The sequence below is a fragment of the Mustela lutreola genome, chromosome 18 (assembly GCF_030435805.1).
Source record: "Mustela lutreola isolate mMusLut2 chromosome 18, mMusLut2.pri, whole genome shotgun sequence".
Taxonomy (NCBI): domain Eukaryota; kingdom Metazoa; phylum Chordata; class Mammalia; order Carnivora; family Mustelidae; genus Mustela; species Mustela lutreola.
The window spans coordinates 10,355,962-10,371,026 of record NC_081307.1 but is presented as its reverse complement, the minus strand read 5'-3'; the positions used below and the strand labels follow the sequence as shown (position 1 = coordinate 10,371,026).

Sequence of the window (15,065 nt, the reverse complement as noted above, 5' to 3'; positions counted from 1 at the left end):
GAGTAAGATAGAGAACATGACTGTTGAGACAGTGGTTGTAAATAACCTTCAAGAAGGAACAGTGCTTTGGCAGAAAGACAGACCTTAAAGGGTAAGAGAACAACCAAATTTAGAAATACTGGACTAATTAAATTATCATACAGCCTGGCAATGGGCAAGGCAAATGTAAAAAGAAATGAAGTGTGTCTCCAGGTTCTAACAGAAAGACCTACAAGATACTGTATGGGGAACAGCGACAAAAAAGCGAAGTACGGTAAAGGAAATATAATGTGGAGCCTTTAGGATAAAAAAAGATAAAGGACATTCACACACACGCCCACCTCCCCCCTCCCCCCCCCCCCGCCCAAAGTCTCAAAGATACTATTAAGACTGCTTCTGGAGAAGAGCTAGTTGGAGGATGCATTTTCTCCTTGCATACTGTCCATTTTTGTATTTCCTAAAACATTTTCTCCCCTTATGTATACAGGATAACAGTTAACTGGTTGGAGAAATTATGCATTAAGAAAACACATACTGGGTGGCTCAGTGGGTTAAGCCTCTGCCTTCGGCTCAGGTCATGATCTCAGGGTCCTGGGATGGAGTCCCGCATCAGGCTCTCCGCTCAGCGGGGAGCCTGCTTCCCCCCTCTCTCTCCGCCTGCCTCTCTGCCGACTTGCGATCTCTCTCTCTGTGTCAAATAAATAAATAAAATCTTTAAAAAAAAATTTGTTTTAAAAAGCACATACTAAGAAATGCTGGATGTTTAAAAAAAATGCTCAAAGTTCTTTTATACAAAGAGCTAAGAATCCATGGATATAGAGAAGACCACATCTTTGAGATGTTTGTCTGAGAGGAAGCTGGGGGAAGGATTTGGGGAGAGGTGATTTAAGAAGTCTAGACTGCGTGTGGAGGCAGAGGGCAAGGCTTCAGTACAGAGGAAAAGTTTGAAGATGCAAGACCAAAAAGGAATAATGAATGAGTCCGGGTCCCAGTGGAGGCTGGAGAGGGCGGGATCGGAGCCGGCCTGACACAGACAAGGAGCAGCTCTTCGGGGAACAGAGAAAAGGGAAGGAAATGTGGCTGAAGAAGCCGAGGAATTTTCGAGTTGCAGGGGAGTGAGCTCGCATGGGATGGCCTCCATTTCTTCAGCTGGAAGGAAGGGCAGGCGAACAGGAGGGCGCTTACTGAACCAGAACAGCACAGGGCACATGGCGCATTTCAGCATTGGCACTTCGGTCATTCCTTACAACAGTAAAACACCACCACCACAAGAACAATAATGAGGTTTTTGACGAGAGATCAGAAAAGTGGAGGTGCTGATTGGTGAATGGGTTGTAGGATTCCAAGCAGTGCAGATATCATTGGAATGGTTCCCCATGGTTGACCGTGGCTGGCCATTTAAAAGCTATTTTCTGATGTGTTATTAAAAAACTTTGCCTTTCAAAGACAGCAAGGATAAACCACTGTAACAGTAATTTCCATTGTATGATATGTCAGCATCTTATGAAATATTCTGGCACATGACCTTGTATCTGCAGCACTGGCTGTGCAGGGGGCCAGGGGCAGGTCTTGAGATGCCTGGGAGCTGCCTTTCAAGGGGAGCAAGCACAGCAATAGCTTCTTTGATGGTGTGGGCTCCTTGATAATTCACCGTCTCTAGTATATGTCAATTCCGGTTGTTGGTTTTTCTTCTGAAATGGCAGCAGTGGTCATTCTACCATATTTAATCGGAGATGGGATTTGCTCTGCTCCTTTATTAATTTTGTGTAGCTATCTAATTCTCTAAAATAGACTTTAATCTGATACATAGTTAAGCTCATAACATAAGAATTGAGTTATAGTCCCACTAATTAGTGGCAATGATCAGTATTTCACATGGGAGTCATGTGAAGAAAGGCAAACCGAGTAAACTGCCCTTGTATTTCGTCCTTTGGGGTCTACATTGGTTCCTCTAAATGACTAGGTATGATGGCAATTCCTAAAAACACAGAACTTGCGGATGCCTCATTCTCGCCTTAGGCATTTCACAGGGCTTCTGAAAGGCCAGTTACTCCTCCTCACCAGCTTTGACCAAAAATAAATAAATAAAACAACTGCAGACACTTGTCAAGTCATGCTTTTTTTTGGCAGAGACTTTCTGAAAGTAAATTTTAGTCTCCCTCAGAACTACACCACACTTTTTTTTTTTTAACTGCCCTCATTGCAGAAAAAGGTCATTTTAATATCTAACCAGAGTCCCAGTTGCTATAATAAAAGGCCACGTCCTCCTTTTCAGTCCTTGTTAGAGATGGCAAAGTGTTGGTTACTCACGTCATCATAAAGGAAAAGGGTCTCTGAGTGCCTACTGTGGCCTGTTCTCCTCTTGGGACAACACTGTGCATTAGAGATCACCTCAGTCACTTTACAGCTCTCCCTTCTCCAGGCCAGATGAGTCCATAAACATGTCCTCTCCAGGGTCCTCTCATTCCCAGCTCTCTATTCATCTTTTCAGCCTTTCTCTGCAGACATTCCTTCCAGCAACAGACATACTCCTCAGTAGTTCATGACCAATTTGGAATACAAGAGGTTTCTCAGTCAGTTTTCGGTTTTGTTTTCTTTCCTCCAAGATGTAGATTTTATGCAACATTTTTTTAATTAGTTCCAGAGGTACAATTAGTGATTCGTTGGTTGCATGTAAGACCCAGGGCTCATTCCACCCTTAAAGCCCATCATCCAATTACGCCATCCACTCGCCTACCTCCCCTCCACCAATCCTCAGTTCATTTCCTAGAGTTCAACGTCTCTTATGATTTGCCTCCCTCTCTATTTTTATTTTATTTTATTTTATTTTATTTTATTTTATTTTTCCTTCCCTTTCCCTATGCAACCTTTTTTTTTTTTTTTTAATACCGCATGTTGGGTCTTTCCATGCTTTGCTCTGTGTGGCTTTTGGATCAAGGAAAGCTTTTGTGACTCTTGGATCAAGGAAAATGGGGGTGAAGACACAGGAAAGACGTCAATAACACATGGATACGTAAAGCTTCATTCACCAAACAGAGAGGAAAGTATCCTGTGCCCATAGAAAGTGGAATAGCATCAGTCAGTTCAAAATCGCTCTGAGCAAACAGACCAGCAACACACGTGTCTGTGAGCAAGCAGACAGCTGTGAACACGTATATGTGTTCCATGTAAAGGGGGTCCCTGCGGCAGGAGTTTGGTAATCAACCTCAGACTGTGATTTCTTTAATGCTTCTCCTCCCACTGTTGGAGACCAGTTGAACAATCAATAAATAGTTGCAGTAGTTTGCAGATTTCTGTGGGAAATTGTAGAGATAGTACTGCTTTTAAAGCGTGTAAAGCAGTTAGGGAGAATGCATCGGCATTTAGAGAATTCAACAATAAAAAAATGATCCAAAAGGAGGTGTTGGAACCCTGAAGTGATGCTGGAGTTTAGAAGAACATGGTTGGCAGGGTTGGCCGGATTGGGCAGGCCAAGGTTGCTTTCTTGGAGGAGGTGGACCTTGAGAAGGCACCTGTTGGATGAGTGGTACCTAGATGCCCAGTGGGGTGGGGTGATATTTTATAATGACTTGCCATCCAGTAGCAGGCACGCCTCTGGCAGGTAAATTCATGGTTGAGTTTGGGGTGTAGGGCCATGCAGCAAAGGGGAGCATGAGCACTGACATGACCATGAAGAAAGAGCTCAGTGCCTGGGTAGTGGTGCTGCCAGGTGGTCATGTGGTTGGAAAGACTCCTCTGGGAAGGAGCAATGGAAGCTTCCAGTACTTGGATGTTGAGTGTGTGCCTGCATGTGTATGTACACCCCACGTCCCCCCTTATCCCATGAAGTCGTAGCGTAGAATATGGGACTAAATCTCAGATTCTTCTGGAGTCAGTTCTGAACACACAAGAAAAGCGAATGGGTTACGTTTTTAAGCAAACAGCCATCCTTATAGGGGAAACCACTCTTCTTTCCCGGAGGACAGATTAGCAAAGAGTGAAGCAGAGAAAAAAAGAACAAGAATAAGGCGAGATAAAAGCAGGTAGAGAGAAGAGAAAGAAAGAAGAAAGAAGCACTGTGGTCCAGCTTTGGAAAGGTTTGAGCTGTGGGTAAGGATGTCTGATTATTTCTCTCCATACAAACACAGGTGGCGTCGAACGACTTGTGTCAGCTTCTGTCAGAACCTCATCACTACTGTTGGACAAGAAACAAGAATATGTTAATTTATTCGTGCATCCCCATTTCCATGGCATGGCTGGCCCTTCACAAATGTTTGTTGAATAAATGAAATTATTAGATTCTGGAGTTTTTAATTCCCCAGACAGATTGTTCTTGTAAAGTAAATACCACATTGCTTATCCTCCTGTAGGAATCGATTGACTTCTGGCTTTTAGATTAGACTGTCCCACCAAGTGCCAGGATAAACGTTATATGGACACGGTGCCCTCCATATGGTCTCACTCCCTTCTCGCCCCATCCCCATAGTCTCCATACTATTTTTTTTTTTTTTTTTTTTTTTTAGTTCTGTAATTCAGTATTTCATTCCCTTAAGTCAAATAGATTCTGCAAATATTCTTGGGAAATGCATGGAACCATATCAAACATTTAAATCTCAATCTGCAGGCACATGTAGGGTCCTTTCCTAAAAACAGGGTTTGTGTTTGAGAAGAAGAATTCTGGTTGTCTGGCTAGCATAGAGAACAAGATAGGAATACAGAGGAACAAGCACAACTTGTTCCCGCTACTCGGTCTGGCCTCGGGATGTCCATTTCCAGCCGAACTCTTTAGCCCTGGTCATCCTCCTGGTTCCTGCTCCTGCCTGTTTTAGCACCTGGGACGCTGAAGGGGTCATTGTCTCTCCTTTGCCAATTCAGCAGCTGCATTCAGTACAGTGCCAGAATGTTTCTGTGTCTGTGCTTCGATGCTGAGCAGGTGTGTTCTCCCCAGATATGCCTTTTAAGCTGATAGTGTCATCAGTCAGTAGTGCCTGAGGAACCGATGGCAAGCAGGGGGGAGGCTAATTGGTTTCAAGCCAAAGTTCTCTCACTACTCCTGGTCCCCTGTTGTGTTCTGTGTCCTCTCTCCGCTCTGAGTACAATTACCTCATCCAGGGAGCTTAATTGAGGAGAAGGAGGGTGGGAGTCTAACCGGGGGCATAGGTGCCCTTCCCTTTCTCTAGGAGACTGAAAGTCTGGGATCGGCCCCACTTACCACATGCCTGGTTCTGGGTGGTCAGAGCAGACCATCACCCAGAAGCCTCCATCCCTTTGCCTCTCCCACCGGGACCACCGGGACACTGGAACTAAGGCCGGAGTCATGCCCTGTTTCTCAGCACCGTTGTGGTTGCTGACAGTGTCTTACAATCCGTGAACCTCTCAGATATCGTTCTTTTGGATGGTTACGCTCCCTTGCACGTTATTTGTATGTGTTTGCGGCCCTGTTGCTGAACCGGCTCTGCTTGATTTCCCCGTTCGCTCTTTAATTTGGTAGCACCTTATTTTACAGCCCACTAACTTTGTCAGACATAAATGCCTTTTACCTGTGTGGTTAGCAGCACTCCGTTGATAACGTGAGTACCATATTAGGCTGCAGTGAAGGCGTGCTAAGCACCATGCAATTACAAGGTGAATATACGAGAGCTCTATTTTAGCCTCTAAACCCAATACAGGGTGACAGGGTCATTACTTTGGGACCTATGAAGTATACTCACCCATAATCCGTAGGGAGATGAATTACAGAGTTAGCGCTTCCAACTTCCTCCTTCCACATACTTTCCAAGATGTAGCCTCTCTCAGGGTCGCGTGATCTTGGCTAATTCTCCTGAACCGTAGTAGCCATGACGAATGTCTTCCGGGATGAACCACACCCACAGGACAACTAGCAAATGAGTTGGAAAACAGCTACAACTGATCTTGGGGGTTGGGGAGACACCCACATTCTCAATTCAAACTAACGCTTTTATTTTTGCTTTGCCTATGCATTCAATAGGATGGAGTAGGAGAGGTATGGGAGAAACAGCATGTACCCTTTTAGAGACCGGGCCTCCTCCACAAAAACGTTATTAAGTCTAGCACTTACTGGTGCTAGAAAACATTGACCATGGACATTGGAGCACCTAGGACCAAGACCTCCATATCTCACAACAGAAATTTTCTCATAATGATTGTAAATGTCTTAACCTGATGTTGTCAATGTTCTCTTAAACGGAATGATTTGTGCCAAAGCTAAAAAAAAAAAAAAAAAAAAAGAAATCCTATTTGTGAGCTCTGGTCTTCTCTCTCTCAGCTCCTAGACTGTGTATGAGCTTCTCACCCCAGCCCCACTCTCTATGAATGCATGTGCCCCACATCATATAGAAGCAGAACAGTTCGCCCATGTTTTGTCATTGTATGTGGCTCTCATGTCCCCCCTTCAAGTAAAAATAAGATGCCAAAAAATCCTTTGTGCGTAAATATGACTTCCTAAACCAAGTCAGTTAAGGAGTTGTCTGTTTTTCCTTGAAAAATATTACATGCTTTGCAAAATTGATTCTCTTTAAGATTTTATGATGATGTGGTCAGCTACCTTAATGCAGTCAAGATATTTGACTGGCATCCCTCTGATTTATACAGGGTATTTGAGAAACATGATTATGTGTAAGAGTAGAACTTACAACTAGCTACATATGTTATTTTGTCCGAGCGGCAGCTCCAAAAAATCCAATAGCATTTCATTTGGTATCCCAGGGTGGCTTTTCAGCTCTGTGCCTGTGTTGGCCATTTAGGATTTCTCTTGTGTCTTTCAGGCATTGAGAACGCCAGCGACATTGCTCTGTACTCGGGCTTGGGTGCTGCCGTGGTGGCCGTTGCAGTCCTGGTCATTGGCGTCACCCTTTACAGACGGAGCCAGAGTGACTATGGCGTGGACGTCATTGACTCTTCTGCATTGACAGGTGGCTTCCAGACCTTCAACTTCAAAACGGTCCGTCAAGGTCAGCGGCGTAGGTCCCCCCAACACCTCGTCCTCAGGACCATAGAGACTACGCTCACACAGGACCCCCAGTGCTCTCCGGCCCTGTGTGAAGGTAGCTCTTGGCACTGGGAGCCGCTGCCTAATTGTCTTCACGCATTAGGATCCCAGGCCCCGTGGGGTAGTCAGTCACTGGCTCCGAGGAAGACGAACGGAGGATCTCAGTTTACCGTTAACAACATTGTCAGTGAGGCACTCCCATCTTTGATATGCAGTAAACTTAGCAAGTTATTTTGTCTCAGATTATCCAACTTTCTATCTTAACAAGACTGCTTTGAGACTATTTCATTAACTAAAATACTGATTATTCAAACCTGAGCGCCAATGACTTTCCCATAGCCTCCCATGCATATGAATTCTGTTACAGACTAGGTAGAGTGATTTGTGTTACTTCTATTTTGTAGAAGTGAAAAGGACTTCAGAGAATCTGTGATGGGTCAGGTAGCCAGCAGGGGAAGAAAAAATGAAGTTCCCAGCTTAAATGACTCTCACCTGTTGCCCGGTCGAGGCAATCTTTTGTTGGAGGGAGAAGGAAATCGATCATATCACACTATAGCCATGCTCATTTTCAAAACAGAGTCATTTAATTCTCTTATGTGAGCCAAATCTGTTTCTGATTGCAGGATGGAGATGAGCTATACATGGGTTTTGGTTTAGAAAAAATGAAACTATCTCCTTTCAGAGGGTGAAGTTTTCCACCTTGACCCTTCCTGTCAATATTATCACCTTTATTTCTATTTATTATGCATCACTAGGGCCTATAGCCCTGGACAAGAAGAAGTCTCACTGCTTGGTAGTGATTGAGGAGTGACTGGGTTCCAAAGTGGAATCCGAACACGCTAGAAACTGGGAGATGGCTGGTAGAGACAAAATGCTTTCTTGCCTGCCGCTCACTTCTGGGCATCAGAGTTTCAGGTCTGAGCCTGCTTCTCTGAAAGGGCCACAGCCCCTTGACTTGGGTGCATAGCTTAGTAGATATGATTTCATTTTGAAGGGGCGGGGTGGGGGCAGGAGTGGGAAGTTGGGTGAGCCTGGTGGTGTTTATTACATGGAGCACTGGGTGTGGTGCATAAACAATTAATTCTGGTACACTGAAAAGAAATTTAAAAAATAAAAAATTTAAAAATACAAAAAAGAAAGAAACAGAAAAAAAAATAAATACTGGGTTTAATGTAAAAAAAAAAAAAAAAAGAAAGAAAAGAAATCAAATGAAGAACTGATCTTTATACTCCATAAGAAACTGGCAAGATTTTTCTATCAAATATAAGGTCTCAAGGTCTATCAAATATAAGGTCTCAAGGTCTCAGACTATAACATTTTAAAATAGAAGAAATACAGTCATTTGAGAGAGAGAGGCTTTAAAGTCAGATAGATAGAATCCAAAATTGTTGTATGACCTAGTTAATTGATTGTGCTCTGGGTCTCAAGTTTTATAGCTATAGGGATCCTCCTATCCACATCAGAGGGTCCTCATGAGGATTAAGTGACCCAGAATAACAAGGATTATAAGCCCTTGGCATATAGAAGGTGCTCAATAAATGTAATGAGTGTGAGTCTAAATGCTAGTGGTTTCCTCTGACATTGGCCCAGGAGGCCAGTATGTTCCCTGAAGCAGCAGGTGAGGGGCTGGTTTCCTTGCCCAAGGGTTTGGAGAATGCTGACTTGCATAAGCTGAACCACATCTCCTCAGTGTGGGCCTCCTCAGAGCTTGTACTGTATTGTGACTCTCTAAAAGAATAGATAGCCCTTCCAAACTTCCTTTACCATTTTGGTTTTATTTTTAACCAAGAATATCCCAAAGCTAGTGATTAAAGCAAAAATCTTTTACTAAGATTCTCCTCTACCCTAGATTCACTGTGATGCTACATACACCTCCCATTGACCCTCATATGATTTTCACCTCTATTGTCTTTTTTTTTTTTTTAAGATTTTATTTATTTGACAGAGAGAAATCACAAGTAGATGGACAGGCAGGCAGAGAGAGAGAGGGAAGCAGGCTCCCTGCTGAGCAGAGAGCCTGATGCGGGACTCGATCCCAGGACCCTGAGATCATGACCTGAGCCGAAGGCAGCGGCTTAACCCACTGAGCCACCCAGGTGCCCCTCACCTCTATTGTCTTAAGAGACATCCCTTCTTGAGCAAATAGAGCTAGAGGATGAATAGTGATGAGACTTTTAAACAGAATGCCATGCTTCGATTTGACCAGAAGTTTTAAAAGGATTTCCAAAGGGAGCTGTGGAATAATCAGCCAACTTTCTTCAACCGTGGATTCTTGTCATATGTACATACTTTTGTAATCAGGCATTTTCTCCTTAAGGTAGACTTCAGTGTAACTCTAGGAAATCTTTTTTGCTGCTTGGCTTCACGTAAGCTGGGAGGGTCTTTTAAAAGTGGCCAAAAATTAAGCTCCAGAAGGTGAGGACTTGAGATAAAATAGCCATGAGTCTCAGGGATGCGATTTTTTAGGTCTCGGTGGAAGGGCCTGTTCCAAATTCTTTTTCAGATGTGACATGGTTCTTAAGTCCTGCTTCTTGCTCAGGAAGACCATAAACAAGAACCAGGCTGAGACCTGTAGAATTCAGTGCAGTTCCATTAAAAAGCACAGCTCCTTGATTGTGTCTTGGCACCAGAGCCACAAGTATGAAAAAAAATGCATCATCAAGGAGCCTTTAGATCTACAAAGCCTTTTCATCTCATTTTGAACCTCTTCCTCTATGATTTTGGATTCTTAGAGCATTCGAACAAGAGGTGGGGAAAGTCAGGTTTATAGATTTCCTGCTGGCATTGCTACAAATTATGAGTTGGAAGAACAATAGAGGCTAATACAATATGGCCTAGAATTGCAACATTTTCAAAAATATCATACTTTAAACATTTTGTCAGGCCCCAAAGGAAAATTGTTTAATATGGTTTGGGTTTCAGTTTGAGAAGTCACATTGGTGGACTGATACGGGGGGGAGGTTTGGGACCGAGAGTTATTTCGTTATTTACTAACAAATGAGGTTACTTCATCACAAGAAAATAGCACGGCATTTCTTTTTTAATATTTGGCCTAGAAAATATCGGTGAAAGTCTAACAAATGAAAGTCCAATTTCTCATGTTTTTGTAAAGATTTTTTGGTTTTAGTTGTTGAGACAGAAAGGAAGCCGTTCTCAGCTGCTCCCCAAGTAGAATCAGGAGTCTCACTCTCCCCGTGGGGGGGCTCTTTTTCCTCTCCGGATGACACATGCGCTGTTAGAGCAGCCTCAGACACGGAGCGATCCGTGGGCTTCCCTGACCGTTTTGCCCAGAGGACACAGCATTTCCTCCCCCGGCTCCAGAAACTGCCCAGAATGCCACGTGAGATGGGCTGCCACCAACGCCGTTCTCGTTATAAACAGCCCTACCTAGCTGTGTCACCTCTTACCATTTCAAATGAACAGATGTTATTTTTCCTCCAAACTGGATTCCAAAACATCTTTCTTTTTTTTTTTTTCTTTAAGCTTCTCTCCGCCAGTTAAAATAGTCACATAAACAATAATACCTGAGCTTGCTGCCTGATGGAGTGCCAGAAATACTTGTTTTGAAAAGATGGCATCCGAGGAGCTCCGGAAATTTTTTTTTTCCTGATTTGGAGACTCTGCTGGGAAAGCCAGAGCCCCCATCTCCAAGGCTCTGGTCACTCCTGACCAGCCTGTCAGAGCTGCCGCAGAGGCTAGGGCCTGAAGGGCCGCTGGCAGGTGCACGGGTGGTTATGCAGTTAAAGGCAGAGGCAAAGGGGTAACTGGGATGCCTTTTCATTTCTGAGTGACAGATCAATTTTCTTTGACCAGGTAACTCCCTGCTTTTGAATTCCTCCATGCAACCAGACCTCACAGTCAGCCGAACATACAGCGGGCCCATCTGCCTCCAGGACCCTCTGGACAAGGAACTCATGACAGAGTCCTCACTCTTTAACCCTTTGTCCGACATCAAAGTCAAAGTCCAGAGCTCATTCATGGTGTCCCTGGGTGTGTCTGAGAGAGCTGAATACCATGGCAAGAATCATTCCGGGACTTTTCCCCATGGAAACAACCGCAGCTTTAGTACGATGCATCCCAGAAATAAAACACCCTACATCCAGAATCTGTCATCGCTCCCCACAAGGACAGAACTGAGGACCACTGGTGTCTTTGGCCACTTAGGAGGACGCTTAGTCATGCCAAATACAGGTAGGTGGTTAAGTGTGCATTTGGGTTCCAAGCATTCTTTTAAATGGTTTATATTGATACAATTATGTCCCGTAAGATTCATTTTTAAGATGCTTACCATCTTTGTGTCAGAGCTACCAACTCTGGTGCTATAAGCCTCCTTGATTTAAGTGGCCAACCAGAATCGATGCTGATTTTAGATTTTGCGGTCATCACTTCAGCACAGATCACTTGCTCTATTTGATGCCTTTTCCAGTTGACAGCCATGTTTGCTCAGGAGGTTTGGGTGGTCCCCAGAGTTAAACCCCCTTGAAATATATTTCCTAGAGCACGATCAGGCAGCGCTGAGGACATTCCTTGACAGGAATGAGAAATACCATGTTTTATAGCCAAACATGGTTTATACACTAGTAGATAATTTAGCAGAAGGACACTGGGAGTCGAACTTCCTCCATAACTGATCTAATAAACACGGTCGAGTGTCCACAGACCTTGCTATCATGTTACTTTATGAGGATCAGTGATGAAGGTTCATTACCGAGTTGTTCTTTTAAATGCAAACTTCAGGTCCAGGGCTAAATCGTGCATACAATTAGTTCTTAGGAATTTTTTTCCTCCTTTTGGTTAGAAGGGGGGTTTTCTTAATGTTTTGACAAGTATGCTTTAGGTATATAGACCAAATAACTTTTGTTTTTTTAATTTTATTTTTTCAGTTTCCAAGATTCATTGATTATGCACCACACCCAGTGCTCCATGCTCCCTCCTTAATCCTCACCACCAGGCTCACTCATTCTCCCATCCTCTCCCCTCCAAAACCTTGAGTTTATTTCTCAGAGTCCACAGTCTTCCATGGTTCCTCTCCCCCTCTGATTTACCCCAATTCACTTTTCCTTTCCTTCTCCTAATGTCCTCCATGTTATTCCTTATGCTCCACAAGTAAGTGAAACCATATGATAATTGACTCTCTCTGCTTGACTTATTTCACTCAGCATAATATCTTCCAGTTTTTGATACAAAAGTTGGGGATTCATCCTTTCTGATGGTGGCATAATACTCCATCATGTATATGGACCATATTGTCTTTATCTATTCATCCGTTGAAGGGCATCTTGGTTCTTTCCACAGTTTGGCTATTGTGGACATTGCTGCTATAAACATTGGGGTACAGATGGCCCTTCTTTTCACTACATCTGTATCTTTGAGGTAAATATGCAGTAGCGCAATTGCAGGGTCATAGGGTAGCTTTATTTTTAATTTCTTAAGGAATATCCACACTGTTTTCCAAAGTGGTTGCACCAACTTGCATTCCCACCAACAGTGTAAGAGGGTTCCCCTTTCTCCACATCCCTTCCACCACTTGTTGTTTACGGTCTTGTTAATTTTGGCCATTCTAACTGGTGTAAGGTGGTATCTCAATGTGGTTTTAATTTGAATCTCCATGATGGCTAATGGTGATGAATGTTTTTTCATATATCTGTTAGCCATTTGTATGTCTTCTTTGGAGAAGTGTCTATTCATGGCTTCTGCCCATTTTTTGATGTGATTATCTGTTTTGTGTGTGTTGAGTTTGAGGAGTTCTTTATAGATCTTGGATATCAGCCTTTTGTCTGTAGTGTCACTTGCAAATATCTTCTGCCATTCTGTGGGTTGCCTCTTTGAATTGTTGACTGTTTCCTTTGCTGTGCAGAGGCTTTTGATCTTGATGAAGTCCTAAAAGCTCATTTCCGCTTTTGTTTCCTTGGGAAACACGTCTTGAAAAAAATTACTGTGGTCGATGTTGAAGAGGTTACTGCCCATGTTCTCCTCTAGGATTTTGATGGACTTCTGACTCACGTTGAGGTCTTTCATCAATTTTGAGTTTATCTTTGTGTATGGTGTAAGAGAACGGTCAAGTTTCATTCTTCTATATGTGGCTGTCCAAATTTCCCAGCACTATTTATCTAAGAGACTTTTTTCCTACTGGATATTTTTCCTGCTTTGTTGAAGATCATTTGGCCATAGAGTTGAGGGTTCATATCTGGGCTCTCTACTCTGTAGGCCAAGTAACTTTTAAAATGACATCCTGTCAATGGATTAGTCTTCAGAGATGTCATCTAAGACCTAACTGAGTGGCCGAAGAGGACATACTCTCCTCTGATTTCTAAGCAACAAGAATTAGGTAGTGCTCTGAATCGTCACTGGTTGGCCACTGAGAGGAAAGAGTGCACTCTCTCTGTAAGTGCGACAAAATAATCAGAGAGCATTGAATCAAGACCATCAGGGCCTTGACAGCCCACTCTGAGGTATAGCTAACCACCCTCTTCAAATCAATGATCTTATCCTCTAAAATGAAATCTGCCATAGGACTAGTCTGAAGCTCCCATTCCAGCTAACCGACCCTACAGTAGCTTACTGAGTGGACACTGCACTTAGGTTCAAGTTGAGAAATGCTGTCTTGTTCTCCTCCCTCAGCTGATTCCTTAAAAATTGCCCTTAAATGCAACCCTACTCATCATGATTTTGGTTTCTGAACTTTCAATTCTCGAAATCTTCCCTAGTCCATGTTTTAGGACATCGTTAAGAATCTTCGTTTAAATATGCGTGAATGTCAACATGGGACGTAATCCTCCCTGGTCCTAATTGGCCGTCAGGAGACTCAGTGCGGAATGAGTCGGTCAGCCATGCTTACCAAGTACCCTTCTTGTAAGAATCTATAAACTGGAAGTATGGGCTCTGGGAGAAGAAAATGACACAAACCACTCCTAAGAACAGGATATATTCATCAAAATCCTGGAAAGTTGCATTTTTGTCTTCCCTTCCCTTCCTAACCCAGTGTGTGGCACTTCACAAGCTCCCAGTAGATACTGGTTGAATAAATTGGCCCACACTCCTCCTCTCCCTTCCTGTCTTTGTGTGTTTACATACATGTAGAAGGCAGGCCAGGATCAACCCGTTCACTGGCTCTGTTCAACGTTCATCAAAAAAAGTGAGATGAAACCATGACACAGATTTTTCTTTTTCTTCCCTTTTGACTTGAGAAGTACTTGCATTGCAAACGCAAAGTTTTGATAGCATTGTCTGGTTCCCAAACACCTCCTCTGTGAAAGGGCATTTTCAAAGCTTCTAATAAGAAGTCCTGGACAAGATTGAAGCTGTTCACTGGGAATGAGTTTGAGGAAAAATAAGTGTGGGGAATTGAAACATATGCCATGTTATTTGCAGAACATAAATGCGAAATATCCCCTAGGGGGCTAAAGTGTAAAGAAGCAAGGCACAGCAATTAAATTGTTCTAATGCCATCCATCCCGAATTATTGTATGATGCCTGGCAACGGTTTTCAAAGAGGATGGGATGGTCCCCATGCTGTAGTAGTCATTTATTATGCAAAATATGAAGCAAGAAACTCAGACAGGTGGTTCTGTTATCATACCAAATAAAAGGCTGTCAGGGTAGCAGGTGGAGTTTGGGGGAGAGTATGTTTCTTTAATCAGAGATAACTGGTGAGTGACATATCGAAAACGAACTCTTCTTAAGGGGACTATATGCATAAAGATTGCCCACTCTGCCTTTCCTCCTTCATAAGCTGTAACTTGCCGCCCACGTTACCACCCACCATGCCCCTGCCTCGTGGTTTTGTCCCATCTCTGTTTACAATATGCTTATTTTAGTGGGAGGAGGGAAGTATGTTTGAAAGAGAATTGTGAAATGAAGGAAAGATGAAATCATTTAAAGCTCTAATGATCCTGTAGATTCAGGTCGTATTTAAGAGTATTATGAAATAATGTTTCAATCTGAACACAGGGAATTAAGCTGACTTGAAAGGAATGAGATAGGATCCGTTCTACAAACAGCCCTATCTCAAATGTCCACATGCATATTTATTCTGATTCGTTGTGGGAGTCGCCTGTCAGACACGGATGATCTAGAGAAGAGACCACGTCTCAGCATC

General features: G+C 43.2%; 1 protein-coding gene across 4 annotated transcripts in view; it reads left to right on the top strand.

Annotated features, from left to right (window-relative positions):
• Positions 1–15,065, top strand: part of UNC5D (unc-5 netrin receptor D) — a 544,123-nt gene that overhangs the window by 461,510 nt on the left and 67,548 nt on the right. For 2 of the 4 annotated variants that reach the window (XM_059156226.1, XM_059156224.1), the window contains 2 exons: positions 6,744–6,890; positions 10,781–11,158. In XM_059156226.1, coding sequence (XP_059012209.1) covers positions 6,744–6,890; positions 10,781–11,158 — 525 coding nt within the window. Of the gene's footprint in view, positions 1–6,743; positions 6,930–10,780; positions 11,159–15,065 lie in introns of all 4 variants that reach the window. The other 2 variants (XM_059156223.1, XM_059156225.1) reach the window with 1 other exon arrangement.